Source organism: Mandrillus leucophaeus, unplaced genomic scaffold (genome assembly GCF_000951045.1).
Source record: "Mandrillus leucophaeus isolate KB7577 unplaced genomic scaffold, Mleu.le_1.0 Scaffold1054, whole genome shotgun sequence".
Taxonomy (NCBI): domain Eukaryota; kingdom Metazoa; phylum Chordata; class Mammalia; order Primates; family Cercopithecidae; genus Mandrillus; species Mandrillus leucophaeus.
This window is the reverse complement of record NW_012098699.1, coordinates 197,155-219,147: the sequence shown is the minus strand read 5'-3', so window position 1 is coordinate 219,147 and position 21,993 is coordinate 197,155. Positions and strand designations below refer to the sequence as shown.

The following is a 21,993-nucleotide window of genomic DNA, read 5'->3' as shown; positions in this document are numbered from 1 at the left end:
GACTCTCTCTGATTGGAAATCTCAGAGATGACATCAGGTCTCTGGTGTTCAGCAGACCTGAGAGGCTCACCATGTGGAACACGTTAATGGCATACCATTACCTAAGACTGCTTTTTTCACCTGTTAGACAATGAATTCACTTTTAAAAACTTGGAGATAAAATTTTACAAAACTAGGGTAAAAGGATGACAAATGGATAAACAATATGTAGCACAGGGTAAATTTTGACTAGACATCCAACTGACTGAAGATGTTAATAGGTGGTTGGCAAGAACTCTTATAAGAAAAGATGAGGGGTGAACTCTTATAAGAAAAGATGCCCCTGCGAGGGAACTCAGACTCTGCTGACGCTCAGAAGTTCTATGACTGGAATGGAAAAAATACAATGAAAATGCAAACCTCTCTGAGTCTGAAGTTAATAAAGGCACAATCACAATAAGCTATAGAAACAATTCTCAAATCTCTAATACTGGAGGATCTTTTCTGTCTTCAGAGACTTTATTTTACACCAAGTTGTGTTCCTAAGTTTTAGACTTAGAACAGTGAATGCTTGTTAAAGTGTAAGAATGACTCAGCAATAAAGCATTAATTCCTCTACTTATTAATTCAATGCATATCATTTGAGATCTTACCCTGTAACCAGCACTGTGCTAGAAAACTGGGCATAGAAGAACATGGGACCCAAGCCCTTGAGATGCGAACATACTAGTGGTGGAGAGAGGTGAATTGTTTAATCTTGGCATGGCACTACACCAAATATTGATTTATAGAACTAGTACCTTCTAACAATTAGATCTATCCAATGAAGCATAATAGGGTTGAGGACAAATAAAAGAGGTGGAATATGGTAAATGAATAGGATTAATTTTTCTAAAAAGCAATACACACTGAATACATAAATAAAATCAATAATATAAATCTATGAGACCAATATTATTCTCCGTAGGATAATATATATTATAGGATCATTTCTATTATAGAATAATTTATATATATATGCTATGTAGGATATATTTATGAGACATACATCCACTGTGGATTAATAAGATGGTTAGGCATGTGTGGTCTTAACCATTACTTTTTTGGGAGCCATAACCCTCCCCATACAATTCCACTACCAAATTGATCCTTGTTGTGACAGACCCCTGGATGGATTACATATGCGTCCATATGCGGCATGTTGTACATTATGTTCTTTAGCTAAGGAAGGTCTCCCTGCTGAGGATGTGGCAGGTGGACTCCTTGTGGGAAATGCCTGTCCTCTTACTATTTACTTATTGGTAATGGAACCAGAGGGTGAAAGTTATATCAGATCTATCAAAAAACTGAAAATTTTCCTGGGAATATGTATACCAACAGAGGTGGATAACCATTCAAGATGATATCATAAGAGGTATAGTAGATGACATCCAAGATTCTTCCCAGATTTAAAATCTGTGCTTTTACAACTCAGTTCTTTTAGTTGGATTTTAGATTTGAATTAATGAATAAATGGTCACTATTCTATATAGAGTTAACCGCTTAAATAAAATAAAACTGTTAACACTTTCGTCACAGTCTTCTTGCCTATTATGAAAATGAAACTGCTGTGGTTTGAACATGTTTCCCCAAGTTTATATGTTCCAAACTTAATCTGCAATACAACAGTGTTGAGAGCTGGGACCTGTAAGAGGTGATTAGGTTCTGAGAGCTGTGCCCCATGAATGGCTAATTAACATAGGAGTGTGTTCCTGATGAAAGAATGAGTTTGGACCCTTTCTCTTTTGCTCTTGCCCTCTCTTGACCTTCCATCTTTCATCATGTATGACTCAGCACAAAGGCCCCTACCAAGTGCCAGCACTATGCTCTTGGACTTCTCAGCCTCCAGAACTGTGAGCCAAATAAACTTTATTGTTTATAAATTACCTAGCGTATGGTAGGTTATAGCAGCACAAAATGAACTAGGATAGAAAATGAAGTTCATTTTCTGTTTACTCAACAAATAAAACGTTGGCAGTGTATCAGTATATTATTGCAATTTCATAGTCTTCTAGCACTTTATTATGAACTGAGAAGGGACTGTTCTTTGTCCTTGAGCTAATATTTTGTCCTCATCATCAGTACATGTTCCTGGGAAGAATGAACTAGGAGGTGGAACAATAAAGACCCTGCCATTTTCAGTGAGCCTCCTGTGCCATTAAAGGGAATCCTAAGATATTCTGGTGGGTGGCCAACATTCCAAAACAAAGCAGTAAGACCTAAGCCTGGCCTATCTATTTCTTCTATCCATCCAGGCTCAGTGTGGCTTTATCTGCCTATCCCCTTATTATTCTGAACTCCCTAATTGCCTGGGCTCTTTCTCTCCACAAATAGTTTCATGTACTGTATTCAACATTAACGTAGAGTGACTATGTGGAGATGTCTCCTATTCCTACTTCTAACAGATTAACAGCTAATAAACACCATGCAACACTCTCTTGTCTGAACCTCTTCTTAAAATACAGAGTTTGGTTTGCCAACATTGGTGTATTTAAAGCCTCCAAGATTCCAGGGAAGACTTTAGAAAGTTAACTGTGCAAGTGAGGCCTGTTCAGAGAGGAAATTTTCCAACACAAAGAGTCAATCAGCGTATCAACAGTTCATCTGAGAAGAACCTCAGGGTTTCCTATAGTTGTTGTTAAGTAAAGGATATTTGTTCTCACCTAAAATAAAATGTCTTTATTCTTGTTATGTAAGGCTGAAGAGAACTCTGGAAATACATTACCAAGAAAGAAGCACAGGCAGCAGAAGTTTCATCTCAAAAGGGAAAGCTAATCCATTTCAGGAAGGGACGCCATACCACCCACCTTCCAGTGACTTTGCAATGAAAAGATTTATGCCATCTGCTCTTTCCCATTCTCCTCCCACCTTTCTCACAAGTCCCACACTTCTCCTCCCTCTATTTAGTTAAGTGAAGCAGTTTTTTTAAAAAGAAAAATCAGTAATTAGAAGCTGTGTTCAAAGCTTCAAACAAAGCCCCAGCTGATATTTTGTTTTGAGGGTATGGATATCAGCAAGAATATGTCTGAGATAACCTCAATAATCATGTGAAAATGATGTATATCAACACTTGCATATGTATTAGAGATATAGTTAATTGAAGGGTAAAAAGACAGTATACACATGGTCCAATTTATGGAATTTCCAATATAAATGAACCAGGAGCCTTAAAAGAATGTACTTGTAAAATACTATATACTTCCTGAACTCTGACAGTTTGTGATGACCAAAGACTAGATTGATTATTAGGTTACTAAAATGCAGATGAATGTTTAGAGAAATGTATTAGTCTTTTTGCCTGAGCCATAATTTCTGAGACCAAGCCCTTTCTTTATCTTCAGGTAGGTGTTTCTTACTACAGCAGAAACCCAACTCTATTTCATTGCTTACCTCTCCTTTTATTTCTGTTGCTCTACTCATCTCTGTTGATTTAAGAAGACATTAAAACCACAGCAGTTTGACAGTTCCATTCATTCTGTACATACCCAAGGTGAGGAGCTGACGCTCAGTCAGGCTGTGTCAGTGCACTGTGGTAATGATGACGACATTGTTCTGTGCTAGAGAAACAGTCAATGTTACTTTCTCCACAACTGTACTCATGATTTTAGTGGCCTTAACCTTTAACACTTACCATGCTTTTTTTTTCCCCCTGCAGACCAAGCCTCCTTTAAAGGAGGGTCAGAATAAAATTCCATCATAGTTGTAGATTTGCTTGCAAATTATCTGAATTGGGTTAATTTGTTATTCCCCCTGCAGTCCAGTATCATTGTACCTTGAGTTTTTTTCACCCTAATTTACCCTGATGGTGGTAGATCTTAGTACCTATGTTTTTATTACCTGTTTAACAGTCTACCTCTGGATCTTTGAAAAGTCATTGCATTTCTTGAGATTATTTGTGACTTCCTTTGCTGGCTTTTCTCTCGTCAGAACTGGACTTGAAGCCATCATGGAGACTTATGCATTCTGGAGACCTCCTGTGCGCACACTCACCTTCGAAGACTTCACCACCATGCAGAAGCAGCAAGGTAAAGCCCTGGAGCAAGGCCTCTGCTTAGTGACAGGGCCAGGGACAGAGTGGGGAGCTCAACTGAATATAGCACATCTGGCCTCAGGCCAAGATATGGGTTATACCAATTCTCCTGGAATGAAGAGAACTCAGGAGCTCTGTAAATAACCAAAGCATCACCACTTGGGTAAACGAGCTGGGTCCAAAGGCAGCATTTCATCTGGCACTCAAAATGCTCTCACCCTTCCTGACAGTGCGGTTATATATTTATAATATCATCATTACATGATATATTATTATGATAATGATGATATTATTATTAATATTGCTAAGCATTCACATATGCCTTGGTATTTGAAGAGATTTTCTTAATCACTTCATTTATTCCTCATGGTAGCCTTCTCAGTTTTCCCTAGAATAAGAAAAGTTTTGTGATGAGCAAAATCTTTGCTCTGGACAATGGGAATAAATTGTGTCAGGTCTCAAGGTGAGGAGTGGGCTGCTGCAAGCCTATCTGAACCTTGCAACTTGTGTTCTTTCCTTTTTTGCTTATATAAAACAACACCCCTCTCAGCTGGTGGACTAAATAGACATCCCCCTCTACTGCTTTGAACTTTGTGCTTTTTATCCAATTTATAGTTTTTCTTTCCTTGCAGCTCAGGTTGGGAAACCTGTGGCCAGATGGGTCGTGATTTATTTCAGATTTTCTTAGTTTAGTCTGTAGCTTCCCCAGGCATAGCACCCATGTATTATATTACATTCCCTTTTCAGAGGAGCTTCTAACATTTTGCACACTGAATTAGGTTTGTCACCTAAATTGCTGAAATCTGTCAGGTTTTAAGATGAGCATAGTGATTAAAAGCATAGACTCCGGAGTCAGACTAGGTCTAGGCTAGGCTCTTATCACTGATCCTTTCTAGCTTTGTGACCTTGGTCAAGTCCCTCAACTTTTCTGACACCCAGTTTTATCTTCTGCATTATATGGAAAAGTAGAAACAAATAGAATTCTTGAATTAAATGAGATCGTCCATTTAAAATCATAGTAAGCATTTAATACTACTTATTATCGTCTTCATCATCCTCATTATCTTCACCTTCAAGGCCCTTATGTCCCTGTATGTAGACACTTAAGCAAAGTTGTGTCAGGACCAGGGAATATTGCCTTTCTGATAATTAATTATTTAAAACATGATTAGACTGTTCATTTTCACAGGGATCTGGTGAAGTAAGTGATCCAGAATTTCCATCTCTTTTATGTATTCCTCCCTACAAACCTGTGATTAGAAGCAGAGTCAATAGTTGTTCAAGGTGTCATCACGGGTTTGAAGCCCTCATGGATGGCCATTAAGAGGCAGGGGCTTAAAGGGACTCAGGAAAATCTAGGCCCTTATCTTTGATGGTCACAAATTCTCTAAATTTGAAGCAATTTAATTCTATTCCTGCATTCCAGCTTTCTCACCTACAAAAGAGGGATAATTTGTGTGTGTGTGTGAGGAAATTTATATAAACATGCTGTGTAGACAAAAATGTGTCATTGATTTGATTTAGTTCTGAGATGGCTTCTTTGCTTATCTGCCCTTGCTTTACTCATTGCCTTTCCAAGCTCTAGCTAAGCAGGAGTTTGTATCATGGAGGTTGGTCAGAGAAGGTTGGCAGTGATATTGCCGGTTTCAGAGGGCAGGCATTAATGGCAGCAATTGTGTTCAATGCTGTATCCCCAAGATTTACCACAGGGCCTGGCACCCAGTACGTACCCAGTGAATATTGAATGGGATCACTTGGTGGCACTGTGACTCAGGTGTGCAGAGCCACTCAGCCTTCATCTTGGAGCACAATCACCTAATGTGTATATATACATGGATATGGAGTAATCATTGAGGGTGATCGTTGGGCAGGCACAGACACAGGAAGCCGGCATGGGTTACTTAGATGTGCAGCATAGTAGGTTTTTTGGTACTTATACTAAAAATTTGCCAGTATGAAAGGTTATTATTGACATTTTGAAAACAATGGTTTCAGATAAACTGAACTTTCAAAACACTTCAGTGACTCTCACTTTTATCGGAAGAGAAGAAAGAACTTGAATTATTGGATACATATGGTGATGGGATGGGGCTAGAGAAAAAGCCAGGACTCTATTAAATAGTTTAATTGGAATATATTTTTGAAATATCCATTGAAGTTGATCCAGATTCTCATTATTAAAAAATATGTGGCTTGGTTTCTTGACGTTAACAAAGGATGTAAACCCAACAACACCATCCGCTCTTCCCTTAAGAACTAAGAGTTTCAGTAACTCTGGACAGTATCACTCATAAAATGAAGAGAAGAGACACAACCGTGCGTGCTGAACTGCTTTGCATCTTAGAAGGAATAGAGAGGAATGAACTTCTAGTGGAAACTGCAGTGGTAGTCTATTTTTTACAGTAATTCCCTTTTAATGAGGTGAGTATTGGCAGTGTTTGCACCAAACCTAAGACTGGTGTCAAATATTAACTGACTTATCCAGCTGTCCATATATCACCTCATTGTTTCAAGCACATGAATATCTGTCATGTCACATAGCAGTCCTAGACAGTTTTGTGCTGCTACTGGTGAGGGTGGATCTGTCTTTCTGCATACATGAGGTTAAGGATGCTTTTTTCGTCCTGGCTTTGCTGCGATCTTTTATTTCTCTTGTCATTAAGACTCATCTGCTGATAAAACTTCGAGGAAAGCACTTGGTAAATTCTCCACAGTTTTGCAAAAATTCAAATCTTTTTATTTTTAAAATCACATTGAATAGAGTATTTTAAATAGTTGTTTTAGAAAGAAGAATGCATGAGATTAATTATCTTCTGCCTTTGACACAAAAAAGAAACTGAAGCATGATGCAGTCTAATACAGGGGTGTCCAATGTTTTGGCTTCCTTGCACCACATTGGAAGATGAAAAATCATCTTGGGCCACACATGAAATATACTAAAACTAATGATAGCTGAGGAGCTTAAAAAAACTACAAAAAATATCATAATGTTTTAAGAAAGTTTACAAATTTGTGTTGAGCTGCATTCAAAGCTATTCTTGGCTGCATGCAGCCCTTGGGCCATGGGTTGGACGAGTCTGGTCTAGTATCATATCGGTAGTTAAGCGGTGGCAGAACTAAGTTGAGAGTATCAACGCAGATCTCTTATTTGACAGGACAGTTTCCTTTCCACCAGATTACGTTATTTTTCTTTTTCTTTGTTACTACAGCTTTAATTTTCCACAAAGATTTTAGTTTGCTCTTCCTATTAATGGTTTTTATTGTTCAACAACTTGAGCATTAACTCTCAATAGGTCAATATTTTATTTTTTTATAAGTTAAGTATATGGTCTTCAGATGCCTTCAGTTAGACTCAAGGACGTTTATGTGTTTGGAGAGTCTAGAGAGGCTGGAGGTTCTGGAGATGAAGATTCTAACTCAGGAATGGCTTTTGCCTGAACACTGCTAGTGACAAGGGGAAAGGAACTAACCAGGCAAGTTATGCTTGGAGAAAGTGACTGAGGCAATATAAACATAGAAGGAAAAGGAAATAAAAGTCCAGGTCAGTTATAGCTAAGTGCAATGCTGTTGTTGTTCTGATGGATATCCTTGAATAAAATATGTGCCTCAACTTCCTCATGTATATAATGGAGCTATTTGAGTGGGCAAAACTGAGAGCTTTGTCAGCAGTGACTTCAAGCTGTTTAATAACTGTTGTTCTAAAAGGAATCATTCCGGACCAATGACACCAGAACTGCCAACTTTCCATCTGTGGACATGAGGGGACCTGCTATTTACAAAAGCTCTCCATTATCCAAGAGAGTTGGCAGACATCACTACAGAACTCAGTACCATTAGGTGTTTCAGTGTTTGTCAGGCAGTTAAAGGGTCAGGATTATGAGTATCTCTGTTGGTGACTGAATTGCATCAGTTTGACTTGTATTAGTTGAGGTTGGTTAGTGAGAGAGATCACCTACTGATCAAGTCATACAAGTAAGATACTGGGAAAGAAGGACAATTAGGTGGACATGAGCCATTGAACTGTGACGTCACTGTAATGATCAAAACATAGCCGATTTGCACAGATCTTAGTTATCGCTGAGGTGAGGGATAATGGCCATATGTACAGCTTACCAGTGAATAATCACATAGAATTTTTTTAAAGCACTCCCTTTTTAGCTATAGAAGAGCAATATCCTAATTCTGCACTATAATCATGAAGAGCTCCTGATAGGGGGTAGAGAGCATCTCAATTCAACCCATTAAAACAAACAGTAATTGATTTCATATTTTGTTTTGTCCCCAAAGTTTCTTATGCTCAGCATGTCCAAAACCGAGTCAGCATCTACCTCACAGCCTGGTGCCCTCTCCACGGGAAAGGAGAACACTCGATATCCCGGAATTTTCCCTCCCTGCCCTACCCCCATGCCCAACCATTACTAAGTTCTTAAATCTGTCCACATCTCTAACCTTCCTTGCTACCATACCACTCTCCACTGACGTCGCCTCTCACTGCATGACCGTAATGTCCTCCATAGTCTCTACATTTTCTTCCAAGCCATTCCTCATGTAGAAATGAGAGTCATTTTTTCAAAACACACATCTTTGTGCCTCAACCTTCTATCTCCAGTCTGCTTAAAGCTGCTCAATGACCACAGTTTACTTGCACCTATGAAAGACATATTCCTTAACATTGTCTCTAGACCTTGCATGTTCTGGCTTTTGCTGCCTCACCTCTAAAATAGAGATAACAACAATGAGAATTAATGAATGTAAAGTGCTTAGGAAAGAGCCTAGGATTTACTGAGTGTTCAAAAATGTTCTCTATGATCATCCTTATTATTGCTATTATTACTACTCTAGTTTCAGCCTATATCACCTCCCCTCGTTCTCTCTGTTGTTTCAGCATCACTCATCTTACTTCCCTTTCTCAAACATAGTGTGCTCTTTCTTGCCACGTTGTTTTCTTTCCCTGGAAGTCTCCTTGCTACCCACTTGCCTTCTTAGTGCTATCTGTCTTTGAGATCACAGCTTAAGTAGGATTTCCTTGGGGAAATTCCCTGCCATCTAGAGTAGGCCACGTCTCCTTAAGGTAAACTCTTGTTTATTTGTGTCATTCTTTCATTAATGTCTCTTATCCACATTTTTCTCACTATTTTTTCCCCACATGATTAAATCCCTGGGTCCAGACGCTCCCAGTTGGTTGAGTGTATATTCAGTACTCAAATAGTTATTGAGTAAGTGAATAAACTCTGCTAGGTTTTATATCATAGGGACTAATGTCAATGTGTTTGGCAAAACTTAACCAGAGACAACTTTGGGATAAAATTTGAAGGGCATGATGATTAGAAAAGAAAAAAGAAGAAAATAAATGAAGAAATTACTCTAAATTCTTTTCTTTTCTTTTTTTTTTTGAGACGAGAGTTTTGCCCTGTCACCCAGGCTGGAGTGCAGTGGTACCATGGCTCACTGCAACCTCTGCCTCCTGGGTTCAAGCGATTCTCCTGCCTTAGCCTCCCGAGTAACTGGGACTACAGGTGCACACACCACCATGCCTGGCTAATTTTTGTATTTTTTGTAGAGATGGGGTTTCACCATGCTGGCCATGCTGGTCTCAAACTCCTGACCTGAAATGATTTGCTCACTTTGGCCTCCCAAAGTGCTGGGATTACAGGCATGAGTCACCACACCTGGCCCCCAAAATTCTTAAGTGAAAATAACAAGATAGTAAGTTGGGAAAAATTATTTATGGTCTCAGGAATCCGTCTGTCAGTATGTATAATATGGGGAGTGAGTAAAATGACCTTGAAGCTTTAGTACTAAGAAGTAAGAGTCACTTGTTCACTCATGCAGTCGATTAACATTAGTGTTTCTCATGCTGTTGTGGGTAATGTTAAGTCTTCTAGGGATAGAAATAATGACAAGAATAGTTAATTAAAGTGATATACTTTGAAAGAAAGAAACCCAGTACAAGAAAAAATATGAGTATTACTGTTAGGGAAGACTACAAACTTCACTTAATTTTGGGCATCCTAATGTTATTCCCACAAGATCACACCATTGTTTTTCCTGCTTTTATTTATATATTCTTCCTTTTATGTCTTATCTAACTGCATTTCACAAACCTATCAGAGAATGGTCACTTTGATGTCTTTAGATGCTCCTCTTTTATCTTCTCACCATTTGTGGGGTTATAATTGGTTTTTGAAATTGTCTTTTTGTTTAGATTTGTGCATTTCTTTCTACTGAACTTTTAGAAAAATTAAAAAAAAAAACAGCAGCTGTTGTTTTTCTATTCTGTACATTATATTCCTTATTTGTCATGAACACTAATATGAAAAAATCATCTTGAAAAGTTGCCAGCATTTTCACTTCATTGTTTAGCCTGTTCTTATTGATCAGAATGAGGCCAGCAACCATTTAAGAGATTATGTATATTTTTAAAGTAAAGGCACTATCTTATTAGATATTTTTTACAGAGCTAGATATCTATTTCCATAGCTAAAATACCTTGTTTCTACTCATAGGTGATTTATCATGTCTTAGGAAGGAATCATCCATAGCCTCCATTTGACAAAGTGGTTCACAGTCTAGTCCTACTGTTGTCATTTTTATTTCTGTCTCTTCCAACTTTATCTTAATATTCCTACCCCTTCAGTTTCATAGTGGAATTACCCATAGAATTATGGAGGTATATCAGTGAGGATTCTTACTGTTGTAAATAATATAAAACCCAAATGGCAAAGCAAAAAAGAAACTCATTGGGTCATGAAACTGAAATGACTCAAATAGCCAGTTTTAGGCAAAGCTTAATGTAGGCACCCATAAAAGATCATCAACTCCATTTCTCAACTTTGCTATCATCCTGACTTTGTTCTCAGGTTCCCCATGGTATGAACATGCTTACCAGAACCCCTGGACCTACATATTTTGAGGTTTAAATCTGATGAGAAAAGGCATGTACCTTTCTCCTAAGATTTCTACCAAAATCTCATTGAGTCTAATTGCCTTTAATCGAGTCATCTCAATTTTAATTACTATGGTGGGGGTGAAAATGATGCTTTGATTGTCCAGGCCTGAGTCACGTGCCTTCCCTGAAGGTAAGGGTGAAGCAGTGAGAGTGGGAGAAAGTGTGCAGTGGTGGGAAAACTAGATACTGTTGCCAGAAAGAAGCAGATTAATTCTAAATGAAGATAACAGATGCATGCTGCGGCAAGTAAGGCAGTAAAACAAGTAGCGGAGAAAACAATTAAGTTAATGGAAAGTGAAGAAATGCTGCAGTCCACCTAAGGAATGTGGTAGGTATAAAATAGGACCATCTAAGAAGCAGAACACAGAGGACCAATGTGCAAAATGAGGATTGGATGAATATATTCAAAGCTATTTTAAAGAGAAGGAGTTTAGGTCTGTGCATTCCTTTGACTTTTATGGAGAATGATTCATTAGGAATCTTTCTAAGATTGAAACCACACGCTTCCTATTAGCACTCTAATGTTCACATTTGCATTATGAGGATGGTACTCATCTCAACTAAGTAATTCTTTTGTTGAGATGAACAGTGCTGTGCTCATTAAACTTTATGATCTCTGGGTTTATTCTCTGGGATCAGTCTATAGGGTGCTGATATTTTACCTCTTACCTGTTTGAAAGCCTCAAAGAAGACTTCTCAGGGATACACAGTGAATCAGCACTCCTCAGAGACAGATGCCATTGAATTATACGAGAGAAGAGTCTGGCTCATGGAACCAAGTAATTACATGGAAATTTATTCTTTACTAGCCCAGATGGAGTTTCGCCTTACTGTTTTTCAATTTGGGGGGAGGAGGAAGAAAAGCACAACAAAATAAATTGAAAAAGAAACTGTATGTGAAAGCCCTCATATTACAATCTGGAAATGATCAATTTAGAGATGCAAAAGTCAGCAGGTTTAGTATTCAGGATTTTCATGGTCACATTTAACTTGTCTTTATGGTAAAATGAAGTGTATTCTACGTTATTGTCCTCATACGGAATTACTGCTAAACGTATCCTTTTTGGTTGTTTTGGCCATTAGCCTTGGATATTGGAGCAAGTTAATGTCATATATGAATTTTCATGTGTGCCGCCTCATGTTGGTCCATGGGTAAAATAGGATGAAGGGAGCTGGGGCTGTAGGAGATTGATCCTACAGACCCTACAGATCCTACAGGACCTACAGATCCTACAGATGCTACCGAACTCCTGAAAGTTTTAAGCTACTTAGGGCATTATATTTTAATCACTTCTCAGAAGTGAATTAAGACCTCTAAGGATAGTGGGAATGACAACAGTCCAGCTATTTGTGTTCTCTCAATTCCACTTTGCTTCATTTGAGGAAAGATGGAGACACGGGCAGCCATTCTTGTCCTGAACTGGAAGTGAGGGAGGATGGACAGATAATTCAGAGAGAAATCAGAGTTAGGTTAGCCTTTGGGAATGTGGCACAGGTAGGGCCATAGCTGCTACCTGGCCTAGTGTTCCATCATTCACAGCAATGGAAGTTCCTGTAGCATGTTACAACAAACATGTAGCTGTTGGGACATAATGCTCATCAGGGTGGGGAGAGGCCAAGATGCTTAGCTCCACAGACAGAGTCCAACACTGCAGAGCCATTCACATTAGAACCGAAGTTCCTTTCTCCTTCCTTCACTCTTCTCTCATAGAAGAGAATAGTTAATGCTTATGTGCTGAGCTAGGTGCAGTGGCTCACGCCTGTAATCCCAATGCTTTGAGGCTGAGATAGGAGGATTGCTTGAGCCCAGGAGTTTAAGACCAGCCTGAGCAACATAGTGAGGCCCCATCTCTACTAAAAATTATTTTTAAAAAAATTAATGCCTATGTGCTCAATACAGTTATGAGCACTTTGTAATATATGTTATTATATCTTATCTATTTCTCAAAACATCTCTACAAAGTAGATATCAGCAATTCCTTAATAGTGTAAAAGGCTTGGAGATGCTAACTTGCTACGGTTCTGTCCTTAATCAGTAAGACAGCTTGGATTGGAACTGGGTTTGTTTGACCCTATAGACCACACTCACCCATTAAATAAAATTTCTGTCAAGATGCTCAGAGCACTTAGGACCTGGCAGGTACAGAGGCGAGGAGGGCACAGGGAAGAGAGGCATGCTTTGCTTTGAGCGGCAGCTCATACCCTCCTATATCAGTGTGGCCTGGCCTGGCCTCCCACCCTGCCCTAGCTTTTCTGTGATGAGAATCTCTAGTCAGCCAAGTGTTGAAAATGAACAAGGAGGATGGGCTTCCTCTTTGTGCTCATTTTGCTCTTGGCTGGAAATTCCAGTCTTATTTAACAGTTAACAAGCTGTTAGATCATAGGAGGAGAAAGACTTGTCAGTATCTTGGTTTGCTTCTCTATAAAATGAATACCATAGTCTTCTCTTTCTATGGGGACTTTGAAAAATAGCTGTTATCTGTATTGAGTACTTTATGTGCACAAGAGCATTTTTTGTTTTTTTGTTTTTTTTTGAGACGGAGTCTTGCTCTGTCACCCAGGCTGTCATCCGGAGTGCAGTGGCCGGATCTCAGCTCACTGCAAGCTCTGCCTCCTGGGTTTACGCCATTCTCCTGCCTCAGCCTCCCGAGTAGCTGTGACTATAGTTGCCCGCCACCTCGCCTGGCTAGTTTTTTGTATTATTTTAGAGATGGGGTTTCACCCGGTTAGCCAGGATGGTCTCAATCTCCTGACCTTGTGATCTGCCCGTCTCGGCCTCCCAAAGTGCTGGGATTACAGACTTGAGCCACCGCGCCCGGCCAAGAGCATTTCTTCAGAGTGCATAGAAGCAAGGTGACCTTCTCTTGGACAGGCTTGCCCCTGCCTCCTTCAAACAGTAGTTCACATGGAGGCTTCACCCACTCAAGCTCAGCAGGCCACCAAGTCTCAATTCCAGTGAATGTCATTTAAAAGCCCAAGCAAGCTGACTACAAACTTTTTAACATGTGTCTTTCATCTGCTCAGCAGAAATCCCTGTAACTTGTTAATAGTTCCACCCTCCCCCCCCTTTTTTTTTTTTTTTTTTTTTTTTTATCTAGTGAAACCAATTGAGGCCTCAAATCAGTACCACTCGTTCCATCTTGGGCCATCAGAGAAAACCATTTAGAGTTGTAGGAAGTCGTCTGTTCCACCTTATGCTTCCTGCTGCAGGGCTAGAACCAGTGCTTGATGGAATATACCTATTACAGGACAGTACGGCATGCTGAACAGGTGGTCTCCTCAGGGACCACATAAACACCAGATCAGGGAGAGCAAGGATGAACTTTCAAAGAGAAGTGATCAGATACTTATCCCATAAAACACATATCTCTTTACAGCTGGAGTCAGGTTTCTCCATTTGTGCCATAGCATTTATTTCAGAGAAGCTCGTGGCATTTAGAGTGGAAAATAAGGAAAATGTGTAGGATGCCTCAAAGAAGAACTACACACTTGAAATAAATCCTTGAGATTTCTGCAAGGCACAGAAGGCCTGGCCATTCAGCTGTATAGAAACAAGACAGATGAGATGTTCTTCCTCCTCCTTCTAGAATCTTCTCCTGCCAGACATCCTTCATTATATTAAAATAATTCCATGGAAAGTACTTGTTGGTAATTCACGCTTTATATTACTTGAAACCTCAGTTACAGATATGCTGAGAAGGACAGAAACTGAGGCCCACTGGTTCAAGTCCCTGATTTCACAGCTAATGAGAATGAAGAGGTGGCCTGCACTGGACAGAGGTTAATAAGCCTAGAATCAGACTCAGGGCTCTTTCCAACATGGCCAGCTGCTGGCTTCCTTCTCCCAGTGGTATTTACAATGTTGGCTTTGTCTCAAATTGTGGAATAAAAATCATTTTACTTTTTTTTTTTAAGGGATTTTTTATTTTTTATTTTTTATTTTATTATTATACTTTGAGTTCTAGGGTACATGTGCATAACGTGCAGGTTTGTTACATTAAGTTGAGTATTAGAAATGAGGAAGGAGAAGTTTCTGAAATGACTCTATTAAATACAATTCTTCCTTGAAAGTTCATTGGGGGAAATTCTTTTGAAATTCTTTTGTTATTAGTTAGGCTTTGTCAAAATTTACCTCTGAATAAACTATTATAACAACAAGAGCCAAATTTGTACTTCTATAGCCAGCACTACTACCTATGTCCATGGCTGTAAGCTGAATGCTTTTTTTTTTTTTTTTTTCCTGCTAAAAATTAACCTTAGGTTCCTCTTTGAGGGCATCTGTCTCTTAATTGACACATCTGGGACCCTTGAGTCCTTAGCACACTGTGGATGGTTTCTTTGTATTTCAATGTCTCTGGAATCCTGCTTTTTTTTTTTTTTTTTGAGACAGGGTTTTGCTCTTGTTGCCCAGACCAGAGTGCAATGGCGCTATCTTGGCTTACTGCAACATCTGCCTCCTGGGCTCAAGAGGTTCTCCTGCCTCAACCTCCCAAGTAGCTGGTATTACATGCGCCCACCACCACACCTGGCTGATTTTTGTATTTTTAGTAGAGACAGGGTTTCACCATGTTGGCCAGGCTGGTTTTGAACTCCTGACCTCAAGAGATCCACCTGCCTCGGCCTCCCACAGTGCTAGGATTACAGGCATGAGCCAGTGCGCCGAGCCCCTGCTAGTTTTTATAACATTTTCTTCACTGAGAAAAACCTTATTCCTGCTCTTTTCTACCTAAAATGCTCCTTACCCTTTTATAATGCTCATCTTCTAAGAGTCCCAACATGAGTGCGTAGGTGATCTAAAGGATATTAGATTCCTTGGGAGAATCACAGCTCTTGACATGCTGGGAAACTCCTAACCTTGCTGTGAAGGAGGAAGTTACATCATGGAAGATTCTCTATGGAAGACAAAGCAACTGCTCTTTCCAGAATTCAAATAAAGGGCCCTGCAGCCCTAGCACTCACCCATGTCTTTAACTTCCATTGGATGAGACAGGAGGCAGATGCTACACTGCTCCTTCCTGACTTTGGGAAAGAGGAGGCTCGTAAAGGTCATTTTTGGCCTTCTTAAACTATCTGAGAACACACTGAAGTAGCGTGGATTGAACTGGTCCTCAGTCTGTTGGTGTGTCATCCACCTGTCTAGCTCTAACATTCACACGTCGTAAGATCAACTCGTTCAAACACAGATTCAGGAACTTTTGGAAATGAAAGGAATCTGGAGTTCCTCTAACCCAAAGTGTGGTCTCTGGACCATCACCTGAAAACTTGTTGGAAATGCAGATTCGTAGGCCCCACCCCAGACCTACAGAATCAGACTCTAGGGATGGAGTCAGCAATCTATGCTTTAACAAGCCATCTAGCTGATTCTCATACACACTCAAGTTTAGGAAGGACTATTCTGAGTACTTAGAAATGAGGAATTCGGGTTGTATGATTGGTTCTTAAGCCACACTACACATCTGGGGGAGCTTTTAAAACAATACTGATATGGAGGTCCCATGCCCAGAAACTCTCCTTTGGTTCATCCGAGGCAGGATCCTGGAACACCAGCATTTTTAAAAGCTGCCAGATCCTCTATGCCCGAGAACCACTGATCTAAGTTAATTCCTCATCTCTAGATGAAGAAACTGTAACCTGCAGAGGGTAAGTGATGTGCCCAGGGTTATCTGGGCAATTAGTGTGGCAGAGTTGTGAGCAGACCCAGATCTCCTGACTTTCAGGTCAGTTTAAGGCCTGTTTAGCTTCTTGTTCTCATAAATATCAAAACTCCAAAGACTCCATTTACAGTCTTTCTTCCAGTCTCTGAGAATGGGCATGATCTCATAAAAGGAGATCAGCAGAGCCTCTGGTTCATAATGATTTTGTTTTGGGTTGGCCTTGCTTTATTCTAATCTAGCCCTTATAATTGTGTTCCCAAATGTCTTTCATGTGATGCAACTTCAATCTCATACCCCAGGCTCCACTGCTGTGCACCCCCAGGCCTCAATTTTGACTTGGCACTCTCTTCCATTACCCCATTTCCTCTGAGATTAGGGTCCTGCTTTGGTGTCCTGCATGTTTGGCTAGAAGAATAAAAATGGCAAAGCAGGCAACAGCCCTGGAATAAAATACATATTTAATGCATTTCCATTAAGAATGGGAAGAGCTGAGCTAGTGGATTTTAATGCTGACATCAGAGGTCTCTTAGAAAGTGAATTTGATGGTGAGAAATGGCAACGTGAATCTTGGAAGGTTTATTGTTATTTTTATACAAAGGACTTACTAAGGATCTTACAGAGAGAAACAAACAAAAGAATTTAGTGTTGTTTTTGATCACAGTCCTCTGGAATGTGTATGTGTGTGTGTGTGAGTGTGTGTGTGTGTATGACTGTATGACTGTGTATGTGTCCACAGGTGGAATCACTTAGCATAGGTCTGCTGAGTTAAGAGGAAAAATGGTTCTGTAAAAATCAGGCTTATCTTGGACATTTCAAGGCACCTCCAGTATGGCTTGCATATGACTTAGGCAGACTCATCTTAAAAGACTCTGTCTCAATAGTATTCACATTTTATTTTTCAGGAGGCAGCACAGGCACTTCCCCAACCACCTCCAGCACTGGGACACCATCCCCTTCGGCTTCTTCTCATCTTTTATCTCCATCCTGTTCTCCTCCAACTTTTCATCTGGCCCCCAACACTTTCAATGTGGGCTGCCGAGAGAGCCAGCTGTGTAATCTAAACCTCTCTGATTATCCACCATGTGCCCGAAGCAACATGGCTGCCTTGCAGAGCTACCCAGGGCTGAGTGACAGTGGCTACAACAGGCTTCAGAGTGGCACCACTTCAGCCACTCAGCCCTCTGAAACCTTCATGCCTCAGAGGACTCCATCCCTGATATCCGGAATACCAACTCCTCCTTCATTGCCTGGCAACAGCAAGATGGAAGCCTATGGTGGCCAGCTGGGGTCCTTCCCCACTTCCCAGTTTCAGTATGTCATGCAGGCAGGCAATGCTGCCTCCAGCTCCTCATCACCACATATGTTCGGGGGCAGCCACATGCAGCAGAGCTCCTACAATGCCTTCTCCCTTCACAACCCTTACAACCTGTATGGATACAATTTCCCCACTTCCCCTAGACTAGCTGCAAGCCCAGAAAAACTGAGCGCCTCTCAAAGCACTTTACTCTGTTCTTCTCCTTCCAACGGGGCCTTTGGAGAGAGGCAGTACCTGCCGTCAGGGATGGAGCACAGCATGCACATGATTAGCCCTTCACCCAATAACCAACAGGCAACCAACACTTGTGATGGCCGGCAATATGGGGCAGTTCCAGGCTCCTCCTCCCAGATGTCCGTGCACATGGTTTAAAGGCCAGTCCAAACACCACGGAGCATTTGGCAATCAAGGCCCCAGAGTTTCCGTGGTCAGATCCTCCTCTTTGGGAGTCCAGTGCCTTCAGAAAACAGGAACTGTGTTTTTTTTTTTTTTTTTCTGGAGGATGACATATCCCCAAGAACTAGAGACACCTTTAAGCCAGTGAGGGATACTTGTGGTAGAATCATCCACAACTCAGTGGCCATTCTCCTGCCTTCCCAGACCTTAGTTTTATAAAGCATTGTCTGTTCCAGAGTGTCCTTTGAAGAGACTGAATAATCACTTCGTCATGATGTTAAGGGAGATGCTAGTGTGTGGCAGCCATGAAAAGTTACACATACACACCCACATACAGACAGACCTACCAATACATACATGCGCACACACATATATATTCATACACAGTTCATACACATGCAATCATACATGCACACGGACTCTGAACTGGGTGAACTCTGTGGAGGGAGGCCCAGAATGGGTGCTTTCACCAAGAATTTGTCTATGTACAACTCTAGATGGAGTGGGCCAGCAGTAGCTGCCAGTCTCTCTCCCCTGCAGCTTCCTCTGCTTCTGGAATGAACCATGTATTCTGGAGACCCTCCCCATGGATGAGAGTGGAAAGACGTCAGTACAACTGGACTTGGCTTCCGGAAAAAGATTGCTTTTGAACTTTGGCTCTCTTCACTTGTGTGCTATCATTGATATTCCCAGTGGTGCCTGTGGAAAGAGGGAGAAAGAACAGCTGAACAGGAGAAAGACAAACAGGAAGAACAGAGAACAGGAGAGAGGTGGAGAGCAAGAGTGACAAAGAAAGTGTGAGCAATGATGAGAGTTTTAATTCACCAAGGAGATGTGTTTTTGGTTTGTCCCCCCAAATGCCGCCTGCCCCACTACAGGCTATAGAAAGAATCATGGCATTACTGAGGAGTAAACATCTCTGGCACATTGAGCATGGTCAGGGCATTGGTCAGAGGGACAGAGCAAGGAATGCATCCTGAGCCTACAGCTCTGACCACTGTGATTCAGAAGAGAGGTGCACTACGTGGGAAGTGCTGATTCCACAGCATGCAGCCTGGTAGGGGAAGGGAAATAGAAGGGAGTGAAGAAGGAATAGTTTTACAATCTCGGAAGATGATACCAAGAGCAGAGGCAACAAATAGAGGCCTGACCTCCAAGTGCCGGATCCAGACACCTAACCTAGAATGCCTGCCCGCTACCCCTGTGGCAGGAAAAATCCCCTCATGTCCCAGGCAATTGCAGATGGGTCTTCTATACCTTCTACCTGCCCTTAGATCTCCATTTTTATCAAATAGTTCATTGCATTTTGAAGTTTTGGGTTTTTTCCTTCATCTTTCCCTTTCCCTTCAAATCTTTTAATGGTAAGAAAGCAAGTGAAGCTTGGTGCAAGCTAAAATTTTTAAATGGTGTGGAAATGCAAATAATACCAAGTAAAATAATACAGATATTATTAAGATTTCTGGTTTTGAGGTGTTGTAGATAAATGTATTTATGTGCCTAGTGGGGAATCCAATATTATGAATATGAAAAAGGGGGCAATAAAAGGGTATGTAAAATATGTATGAAGAAAAGGTGTATAAAAATTTGCCCTTATGCACGGAACTCTGTTTCTAAGTGCCAAGCACAGAAAGCCGCTAAATAAAATCTTTGCAATTGTTTTCTGCATGTTTGTTCATACAGAAAAATCAAATAACAGCCTTGTGCATCTTCATCGTGCATTACAGTGAGTATAGAAGTTTTATATATGTTACTCTATGTGATCTTTATATAGACCCCATGAAGTGAATATTAGCATCCTTTTATATGTAGTAACTGCATTCCAGAGAGATTGAATGAATTTGGCAGCATTATCCAGCCTGTCACAGAGGGAATGAGGACATGAAACCAGATCTTTTGACTCTAATGGGATTTTTGCCTTCGTGTTAGCTGCAGAAACCTGTGTGAGGCTAATAGTAATTGTCATCACTACTGTGTGTCACCTGATACTATACCATGTATTTTACATGATTATCTTATCCTCCCACAATTCTGTGAGATAGGTAATATTTGAATCATCATTTTATAGATCCAGAAACGAGCTTATAGAATGTTAAATATTTGACCAAGTGGTGGAGCTGGCAATCTGACCCTATGGTCAGTTAGCACTGTCATTCAGCAGTACCACGAGGCACTTGGACAGTCAGGAAATAAGACATATCTTAAGGCACTGAGGTGAGAGTGCCTCTGAGGCTGGCTTTTGTTTGGTGTATTGAACAATAAGCATACACTATCCTCCTTGAATGCATCACTGCAGCATGAGGAGAGTGGTTTGGAGTTGTCATGCACCAACTGACAAGTTAGACTAATAAAGAGGCTAGGACTATGCCATTTACAAGAACTTCTGTATATTATTTCATTGGAGCCTCACAATAACCATGAAAGGTGGACAGGCCAGGAAGTATTGTTTTGCAAATGGAGAAGTAAAAGATAAACTCTGTGACCTGCCCATTCTTAAGTGGCTGGGAAGTAGCAGAGCCAGGACTTGAAACCTCCTCCTCTTGCCCTTACTCCAGACTGTTTCCTGGTGGACTGTTACACTGGTTGCTCACTGACCCATTTCACCAGGGTTTGATTTGGTGGGCTCAGGTTGCCAACCACCACAGCCATTCACTGGAAATGGAGGTTGGTTTGGGAGAGCAAAAACCTTATACATTGCTCTGGTTTTATAAATAACTGCAGAGGGTGGCATGCTAGTTAATTCCATTAGCCATCAGATCATTGCCAAAATAGCTGGACAATGACTGACTGAGTACGTGTACAGATTGTAGGCTCTCTGGGCATGACATGCCTCAAAACTTAGAAAACCACTCCTATTTGGAAACCTTGCATCACCCCTTGGTTTCATAATGGTATAACAAAAACAACTACATGTGAAGCTTATGGTTATTATTATTATTTTTTAATTTAGCAGCATACCAAACATTGTTCACTGATCTAACACCCTTTGAGGTTTGGGGTGGTAGATAATCATAGTATGCCAATCAGAAAACTTGACATAGAAATCTCCATATTTTCATCCAATAGTAAGAATCATAATTTCAGTAATCATTTAGAATATTAAATACAGAACATTTTTGTAATTTGGGTTAATTAGAACAATCCAAGTTAGTTACATTGAATTATGGCATATGTTTCTATGTGTACCTGAAGAAGTAATAAAAATGTTTTTTAAAAAACAAACTGGATAAAGAATTGTGAAGAATATGCTCTATGCAATTCTCTTTCATGAAATAGTGAGCATTTATTGGAATTGGCATAGTGATTACACAAAGGGGTGTTTACTAGAAGGATTATTCTTCTATAGGCTAACGTGCTCTACAATTGCTCATTTTTCTAGGGGAAAGGCTATCTTGTTCATCTTTGCATCCTCAATAGCTAGGACAGTTCCTGATCTATTATAGAATCTCAATACATACTTACTGTTTAATTTGTTGACCAAAGCCTTTTTTTTAAGGATGGTAAAAAATGGTTGCATGGCTAAATAATATTATTTACTCCAAGTTAAAGCTACCTAAGTTAACAAAGGTTTATTGTTTTTCATATAGTATTCTATGGTAGATTAGTATAAATTTAAATAGTAGCTAGCAAGCAT

At 40.2% G+C, this 21,993-nt stretch overlaps 1 protein-coding gene across 2 annotated transcripts in view; it reads left to right on the top strand.

Moving 5' to 3' along the window:
- Positions 1-20,023, top strand: part of TBX15 (T-box 15) — a 107,831-nt gene extending 87,808 nt beyond the window's left edge. For both annotated transcript variants that reach the window (XM_011982171.1, XM_011982161.1), the window contains exons 7-8: positions 3,946-4,043; positions 17,554-20,023. In XM_011982171.1, the coding sequence (XP_011837561.1) occupies positions 3,946-4,043; positions 17,554-18,338 (883 nt within the window). In that variant the 3' untranslated portion in view covers positions 18,339-20,023. The remainder of the gene's footprint in view (positions 1-3,945; positions 4,044-17,553) is intronic.
- The last annotated feature ends 1,970 nt before the right edge of the window (positions 20,024-21,993 follow it).